Source organism: Haliotis cracherodii, unplaced genomic scaffold, assembly GCF_022045235.1.
Source record: "Haliotis cracherodii isolate W230 unplaced genomic scaffold, xgHalCrac1.p SCAF_10, whole genome shotgun sequence".
Lineage (NCBI taxonomy): Eukaryota > Metazoa > Mollusca > Gastropoda > Lepetellida > Haliotidae > Haliotis > Haliotis cracherodii.
In genome coordinates, this window is record NW_027266265.1 from 5,071,274 (window position 1) to 5,080,857 (window position 9,584).

Sequence of the window (9,584 nt, forward strand, 5' to 3'; positions counted from 1 at the left end):
TGTGTGGCTTCTCACTAGTCCGGACTGACGCAGATTTATAGTGCTGGCCCACTGCGATACCATGCCGCAGTTTAACATGAATACCCCACTCAGACACAGTATACTGACTCCGAGCCGACCAGTCCTTGTTTTAGCCCCTTAATGCCGAGCGCCAGACAGGGTTACAACAAGTACCATCTGTTAACGTCTTTTGGTATGACGCGGCCGGGGATCGAGCCCCGGTCCGGGCGGACGCTCTACTACTCTGCTGTGCTGTAAAGAAGGGGTTTCACTCAGTGAACCAAAACAATTGTCTATTTGTTGTTTTATTGTTTATATGTTGTGATTCGCTGTTCAATCCCCCGAAGGCCTGATTTCCAACTGGACAGCAAGGGATCAAATGTATAGCACGCGCAGATGGGACAGAGGACCCCGCGAAAAAATATAGTGACGTATGTGACTGCCGGCGAAGGCAATCAAGCCAAGTTTGTAGTGACTCGGAAGTCACGAAACGCATACTACATGAACGCATAATGCACAATGAGAGTAGGTGACAGCAAACACAAAAACACCCTCTCACGTAAAGCACGCGCCTGTCTCGCGATACCAAGGAGACGGGAGGGGATGTATCATTATTTCAGGGATGACACGAGAGTACACGAATGCATCACATAGTCACGTAACTTTTGGACCATCTTTACAATCCACCCAACATATAGTAATCTATTATGTAACACAGTACAGTACCGTAACTAACAACTAGTTATATCAGTTATATGCATGCATTTCTAAAAATCTTTGGGGCAGTTGCATAGCTTAGTGGTTAAAGCGTTCGCTCGTCACGCCGAAGGCCTTGTTCGATTCCCTGCATCGGTACAATGTGGCAAGATAATATCTAGTGTCCTACCACGCCATGATGTGACTGAAATGTTGCCTTAAGCACTTAAACCAAACGTACCAACTCACTTCAGCCATTTTTCAAAGGAACATAAATAAATAAAAGTGTTGTGTTACCCAACCAGGCATGTGTCTGGATTTCGGGATTCAATTGACCAGACCCATACTCTCTGTTTTTCTACCCGGGTAGCGATGACTGGTCGATCCACTATGTTGGAGACAGTGATTTGTAGGGTACTTGCTGCCCTGCCGCTAACTCAAGATTACACCTATTGTATTGCGACTCCTATATCAACAATAACACGGGTATGTTCATAAGGGCAAAGTGCGTGCTGTCTACAGGCTTACTCCTGAAGTAGTTTGTGTTTACCTTGTGTTTACCTTGTGTCATATTCATACCCCTCACGGCCTATAGACGTGGACATTCAAAGGAAATACCAGAGAAGCGCTTGTTTGCTGGATTATATAATAGTCAGTGATCTTAAAAGGAAGTTAGTTGCCTCGCTGTTAGCTAAAGGGTGTACATGGGAGTGGTGGACCTCTGCGCACGGCAATGAATCCCTGAGAGAAATTTTCACTGACCGTCAGTGTAAGGGTAAAGCTGTATGTGAATGGTTCATCCAGAGGTTTGTCTTCCTCTGTTCCTTCCTACGGCACTGTAGAATCTCACTGCCCGTCAGCATGGCGACTGCGACGATGTTTATAATGTTAGTGATTGTTCTTGGGGGACTCTGTGATCTGAGTGTAGCCAGACGTTCCTTGAAGGTTACAGAGAGTCCCGTCAGTCCCAAGCGCCAGGCTGTACACGTACACAAGCATACCAGTGGCACCCGGCACAGGCAGAGCTCCACTTACATCAAAGAAGAAGGGAAATATTTCCTGAAGAAGATATTTGAGAAGTATGGACGTGGGGAGAAACAGATTCTCTTGGCTGACTTTGAATTGTTGTTAGGGCGAATAGGATTTGAACCCGAAAGGGTTGATGATGCCCATGGTCACGTGATGGAAGACCATGAGGAACCAGAACACCAAGTGGTCCGTGACCTTGAACCTGGCTCGAGCACCGAGAAGGGGGGACATGGCGATGGTGAGGGTGGGGGAAACACCCACGTGAAACATGGCGTTAACAACATTCACAGTGGATGTGGGAACACTAATTGTCATAACAAGGTGAACGCTAGCCGCGACCATGAGAACAGTGGCCATGGGGAGAAGGTGAAGAGAGGTCATGGCGGGCATGGACAGAAAGGCCATGAGTCAAAGAGTGACCCTGACCACACTGGTGGTACTGGTCACCATACTAATAGAGGCCGCAGCACACGTGTTCGCAGGGACTTGCAAACTAGACACAGGAAAGCATCCCGTGACTTACCAAGGCTTGGCAGTGGCCCTGACGCCCAGTCTGTTGTCATCCACACCCACGACCTGCACACTGAATGCCTGTCTGTACAAGAACTCATCCAGCTCTACCATGCCGACGAAAGAGGTAAGATTGGCAAAAAGGATTTTTTATTCATGTCCCCTGCCATTGTGTACCAGCTTGACAATCCCCACTGCCGCCGTCGACACAATGAGACCCACCACCGCCACGTTGCGCCGACGTCCACTGTCCCTGCAGCTGCTCAGGTTTGGGGATACAGCACAGCTGCCGTCGTCGTCATCAGTCTCGTCGGCTTGTTGGGTGTGGCTGTCATTCCAATCATGCAGAAATTCTTCTTCAACCAACTGTTGCAGTTCCTCGTGGCCATGGCGGTCGGTGCCCTCACTGGGGACGCCATGCTACATCTGCTACCCCACGCCATCGCCGGCGGGGAGACGGCAGCAGGCGCTGACGAGGACCACGACCACGACCATCTGGACAGTGTGTGGAAGGGACTCTGTGGGCTGCTAGGAATCTACTTCTTCTTCATCGTTCAGCGACTGATGGTCATCCTGACAGGGGCGAGGAACAGGAGGATGGCAAGGAAAAAGGCGAAGGCAAAACATGCAATCAGTGATGAACCAGATCTGTCCGCAGTTGCTGTGAAACTTTCCTCGTACAGCGAGTCTGATTCGGAAGAGGACAGTTCCCAAACGGAACAAGCAGTGCCACTGAAACAGGAAACAACTCAGAAAGACAGGGGTCAGTCAGCCACTGGCCACTCCCGCTCTGGACACGGGCACTCCCACATTGACGGCCCTCTGCCCGCCACAGTCTCCGCCGTAGCGTGGATGGTCATCCTCGGCGACGGCGTCCACAACTTCAGCGACGGCCTGGCTATCGGGGCTGCATTTGCAAACAGCATCACTGGGGGAATCAGCACCGCCATCGCTGTCTTCTGTCACGAACTTCCTCACGAGATCGGGGACTTCGCCGTGCTTCTGAAAGCTGGCATGTCGATCAAGCAAGCGGTTGTCTACAACTGCCTGTCCTCCGTGCTGTGTTTTGTTGGGATGCTTATTGGTGTGGCGCTGGGAAACATTGAGGAAGCTTCCATGTGGATTTTCGCATCTGTTGGTGGAATGTTTATCTACATCTCTTTGGTAACCATGGTACCGGAACTGACGTCAATGGATACCCAGAATCCTCTCCGTGACCTGTTCCTGCAATGTGTAGGCGTGTGTGTTGGTTCAGGAATCATGTTGACCATAGCTGTCTACGAGGAAGATCTCCTGAACGTGCTTGGCTGACCATTGACTCATTCTCATTAAAAATGGACACTAATTTGTATTCGCGTGATCTAGGCCTATAAAGACTGTGAGTCTGACTGAATGTAACCACAATTTAATCATTTCAGCGAATTTATATATGTATCCCACTGAATGAAATATATACCAACCTTGTAGGAGTTTGACTATGAAAAGAAAGAAAGGTGACAAGGATAATTGCGTGATCTGACAATGATCGTTGTGAACCTGATACTGATGCCAATGTTGCAATTCACACGTCATGTCTGATATCTCCACTTATCATATAATGGGTAGGTTTCTCGGCAGGATGAAGCCAACGGATAAAAACGACATCCGTTGGGGTCATATGCGGATAGAGATGCAAATATCAAAGGTCAAGTAGGGACTACTTTCACTGTTTATAAACAAACATGGCGTCGCCCTCGTCATTCGGCGATCGAGTTAGAATTAACCATCGTGAATCTGGATAAACTACAGGGATAATTGCTATCATTATCAAAAGAACAGTCTAATATACTGAAAATAAGTGTCCAACTGTGACGTAGCTAAGGCATTTTATAAGTTTTGGCAACTTTGGAGATATAAATTTCGAAACATTTGCGAGGGCACGAGGCCTAGCCAAGCGGGATCAGTAGCCATATCTATGCTCGTAGACCTCTGCGGCTTGAAATAGTTGGATTTGGCCGAAATATGTTTGAATTGTTACCTTGTTTCGTTTTGTCGCTGTGTGTACATCTGACTACACTTCTTAATTAAAGTCAGATCTAAGTTCTCTTCTCGCTGCCGCTAAACAAAGATCTGAGGACATCCCACAACGGGTCATGTCAGAACGACATTTCGCAAACTTTGACCGACCACTGAAATTACTAACAAGAAGTCGACATCAGCCAATTAGAAAGCAACTTTCTCGAGCTTTACGACACTCGTTTCGACCAGGCGACTTCCATTTCAGACTACGCTTGAAAACTATGTTGACCCTGTTTGAAATCTGAACAAACAAACATTCTGGAATGTCTAATATATGGTTGAGATTGTATGGCAGTGCTTCCCACATACTGTGCAACGCCTCTTCTGTTCAAATGTTTATCCCACGGAAGCGAGAGATAGACGATGATTTTGACGGAATCAGTCGCACTGGGCCGTAACTGCCGTTCAGAATACCCCATGATAAAAAAACGTTTTCGAGGTTGCATGATCAGAAAACACATTAGGACTGTCACTTTCATGATCTGATAAGCGACGCTTTGATTGGTCGGATGAAAGGTCTAACGTGACCCGTAATGGGATGTCCTCGGATCTTTGTTTAGCGATAGCGAGAACTAAGATCTGATTTTTATGAGATTGCTCAAATCATTTAATGTAACATGCTGAATGGCGACACAGAAACTAAATCCTATTGGTAAGCTGTACGGGGACTTACCATTTCACTAATGGAATAATCCCAGACTTACTATATGATTCCTGGTGTGTTAAAGTTGAGGCAGTGTATCCTCCTGTCATTGAGTGAGTGAGTTGGGTTTAACGCCGTTTTTAACAGCATTCCAGTCATATTACGGCGTGTCAGCTTAATGTGGGTGGAAAGCCTGGAGTGATGCAGGTCTCAGACGTTTACCACTTCGGTGAAACCCACGAGCATGGGTATGGTGCTGACAAACCTAGAAACATAATCGGGGCGAACCGTCATTCGAACCCAAAATCATAGGTTTCTGGCGAGCCACGGGACGCAACTCTGCACAGCGAATCGCAGCAGCCTGTCTTTGCTGGGGAGGAGCTGACTCAATCTGAGATAACTGACGTACCTCGGGAGAGGCGCTATGTCAATCTGTGATCGGTTTTCATTTGCTTTTGGTATACAAGATATAACTCCCCTTTTCAGTGTCATACTCATTTTGTTTTTAGCTGAAGTGCTTTTTGTTACAAATCTCTATATCAAGAATAATAGTTATTTCTAGAAAAGTGTAAATCATTCTATCGGAAAGCCTTCAACACCAGGGTTTTTCATGTTTTTAACTGCAAATGACATTTTTTTAGGCTCAGTTTCTCTGACTAATAAGTTTTTCGTTTGGTTTTCTAACGTTGGAATCTCTAAATTTGTGAAGTTTACGTAAATTCTGTGTTCATTGCGATCAGATCAGTATATAGTTTTGTATTAAACAGTTCTTAACTCTTCCAATGTACAATTGTCTTTTATTACCGAATAACTATATTATAACTTTTATTATAACTGTATTATTAATTTACTGACATAATTTCCATTTTCTCAGTGACAGAAATAACTTTTTTTGATTTTTTTATTCAATGAAGAAAATGATTTTTTCCCCTTAACTCTCATTAAGAAGGTTTCAAGAAGTAAACTGTCTTCTATTTTCAGTCTAATGTTTGACTCACTTTGTTCGCTGTCACTATTCTCAGAGAATAACTGAGAGAGAAAGGGCGGGGGCTGGAAGGGAAGACGAAGCCAGATACGGGGAACGGTACAGCGAAGTTGCTGCGGCGTTGTTTGGCCAGATACGGGGAATGGTACAGCGAAGTTGCTGCAGCGTTGTTTGGACAGATACAGGGAAGGGAGAGACGAAGTTGTGCAGTGTTGTTTGGCCAGATACGGGGAAGGGAGAGACGAAGTTGTGCAGCGTTGTTTGGCCAGATACAGGGAAGGGAGAGACGAAGTTGTGCAGCGTTGTTTGGCCAGATACAGGGAAGGGAAGGCGAAGTTGCTGCAGCGTTGTTTGGCCAGATACAGGGAAGGGAGAGACGAAGTTGTGCAGCGTTGTTTGGCCAGATACAGGGAAGGGAGAGACGAAGTTGTGCAGCGTTGTTTGGCCAGATACAGGGAAGGGAGAGACGAAGTTGTGCAGCGTTGTTTGGCCAGATACGGGGAAGAGAGAGACGAAGTTGTGCAGCGTTGTTTGGCCAGATTTCAGGGAAGGGAAGGCGAAGTTATGCAGCGTTGTTGGGTCACATACGGGGAAGGGAGAGGCGGAGTTGTGCAGCGTTGTTGGGTCACATACGGGGAAGGGAGAGACGGAGTTGTGCAGCGTTGTTGGGTCACATACGGGGAAGGGAGAGACGAAGTTATGCAGCGTTGTTGGGTCACATACGGGGAAGGGAGAGACGAAGTTATGCAGCGTTGTTGGGTCACATACGGGGAAGGGAGAGACGAAGTTATGCAGCGTTGTTGGGTCACATACGGGGAAGGGAGAGACGGAGTTATGCAGCGTTGTTGGGTCACATACGGGGAAGGGAGAGACGGAGTTGTGCAGCGTTGTTGGGTCACATACGGGGAAGGGAGAGACGAAGTTATGCAGCGTTGTTTGGCCAGATACAGGGAAGGGAGAGACGGAGTTATGCAGCGTTGTTGGGTCACATACGGGGAAGGGAGAGACGGAGTTGTGCAGCGTTGTTGGGTCACATACGGGGAAGGGAGAGACGGAGTTGTGCAGCGTTGTTGGGTCACATACGGGGAAGGGAGAGACGAAGGTATGCAGCGTTGTTGGGTCACATACGGGGAAGAGAGAGACGAAGTTATGCATAGTTGTTGGGTCACATACGGGGAAGGGAGAGACGAAGTTGTGCAGCGTTGTTGGGTCACATACGGGGAAGGGAGAGACGAAGTTGTGCAGCGTTGTTGGGTCACATACGGGGAAGGGAGAGACGGAGTTATGCAGCGTTGTTGGGTCACATACGGGGAAGGGAGAGACGGAGTTGTGCAGCGTTGTTGGGTCACATACGGGGAAGGGAGACACGGAGTTTGCAGCGTCAGATCAGTGAAGCAGGAAACCCATGCTTGCTGTAAGAGGCGATTATGCTTGTCGTAAAAGGCGACTAACGAGATCGGGTGGTCAGGCTCGCTGACTTGGTTGAAGTATGTCACCGTACCCAATTGCGTGGATCGATGCTCATGCTATCACTCACTGGATTGTCTGGTGCGGCGTAAAGCAGCAAACCAAGCCAAACCATATCCAACTGTATTTACCAACATTTCAATTCTAAAAATCGCTCCATCTTTTGCATGCAAAATACGATATTAGATAAAATATACCATCCATCTTATAGCCCAAGTTGCAGATGACTTTATTTAATGTCCAGAGAAAATCATTGCATTCGAGTGACTGAGTTGGGTTTAACGCCGCTTTTAACAGTATTCCAGTTATATCGCGGTGTGTCAGCTTAATGTGGGAGCAAACTGATGCAGGTCTCAGACGTTTACCATTTTGGTGAAACCCACGAGCACGGGTATGGTGCTAACAAACCTAGAAACATAATCGGGGCGAACCGTGATTCGAACCCACAATCATAGGTTTCTGGCGTGCCCAAGGGACGCAACTCTGCACAGCGAATCGCGGCGCCTTAGACGATTGGGCTACCCGTGCCCCTATTGCATTCAACCGTTGGTAGTCTTTCTAAGCAGCGACCTGCCAACGTCATTGTGATTAGTCTTTTTCCGGTGTCGACGGGATTTTTTACACAACGTGATGACCATAGATCAGTAAAGCGTTAAAAATTTCAAATTAGACGCATCAGTGACAAACATTACGAGGGCTGGCTGAAAAGTTCTAAACCTAAGTGGGATATCTCCATCGGATTGAAACAATCTTTTGCCACCAACAAGTACAATCATATAATGAATCACAGACATAAGAACTGCAACTGTAGTGTTATTATTGTCTTTGTACCAGGCCATCTTGTGAACCTACCCAATGAAATCACCAGAAATGGACAAAACTGGCTGTAGGGCAGTCATCAAGTACCTGCAACTGAAAGGGCTAACTGCAACACAGATACATGCTGACATGGTCTCCACTTTAGGGGATGATGCCCCTTCTTTTTCCACTGTAAAGAAGTGGGCTGCGGAATTCAAGCGTGACAGAGAGAGCCTTGACGATGACCCGCGTCCAGGAAGGCCTTCAACAGCAACCATTCCGGAAAACATTACCCGGGTGCATGACATGGTGATGGCTGATCGACGATTGACCACTCGACATATTGCCAGTGTTGTGGGCATCTCTCATGAGAGGGTTGAGCACATTATCACCAACGAGTTGGGAATGACAAAAGTTTCTGCAAGATGGGTGCCAAAGCTCTTGACAGCGGATCAGAAACGTGTCAGATTCCTGACGCCCCGTGACAATTTCTGCCGTTTTGAAGCAGATCCCGATGATACTTTGGCCCGATTTGTAACCATGGATGAGACCTGGATTCATCACTTTCAACCAGAAACCAAAATTCAGTCTAAACAATGGCAGCATCCGGAATCACGCGGAATCAACAGCCCCGCAAAAAGCCATGTCGGTTCCTTCTGCTGGAAAGGTGATGGCTTCAGTCTTATGAGATTCCAAGGGTATTCTGCTGAATGACTATCTTGGAAAAGGCCAGACTATCAATGGAAGATATTATGCTGACCTACTGAGACAGTTGCGTGAAGCTATCAAAGCTAAGCTACGGGGAATGCTCACTAATGGAGTCCTGTTCCACCAAGACAATGCTCCTGTTCACAAATCGGTGGTTGCCATGTCAGCGATCCATGATTGTGGCTTCGAACTCATTGACCATCCCCCTTATTCACCCGATTTGGCCCCGTCAGATTTCCACTTGTTTCCCAAAATGAAAAAGGAACTAGCTGGTCGCCATTTTCCTAGTAATGATGACGTCATTACCGCCGTGAATGACTTTTTTAGGGTGGCTGAAGAAAATGTCTTCTTGACCGGCATCCAGGCCTTGCAGCATCGCTGGCAAAACTGTGTAAACCTAGAAAGGGACTATGTGGATCACTGTAGTCTGTAGGCAAGTGTGTACCGATCACTGTAGTCTGTAGGCAAGAGTGTATCGATCATGGTAGTCTGTAGGCAAGTGTGTACCGATCACTGTAGTCTGTAGGCAAGTGTGTACTGATCACTGTAGTCTGTAGGCAAGTGTGTACCGATCACTGTAGTCTGTAGGCAAGTCTGAATAAATCCTTGAAAAGTCACTAGGTAAGTTCCTCACTGTCGTTTGTTGACACACAGCAGTATTCCCGTTATACGACGACGGTCTGTAAATAA

General features: G+C 47.1%; 1 protein-coding gene across 1 annotated transcript; it reads left to right on the plus strand.

The window, feature by feature from the left end:
* The first annotated feature begins 1,487 nt into the window (after window positions 1–1,487).
* Window positions 1,488–3,546, plus strand: LOC139445573 (zinc transporter ZIP5-like). The gene is given in 2 exon segments (XM_071226734.1): window positions 1,488–1,529; window positions 1,531–3,546. Coding segments are annotated over 2 exon segments (2,058 nt in total).
* The last annotated feature ends 6,038 nt before the right edge of the window (window positions 3,547–9,584 follow it).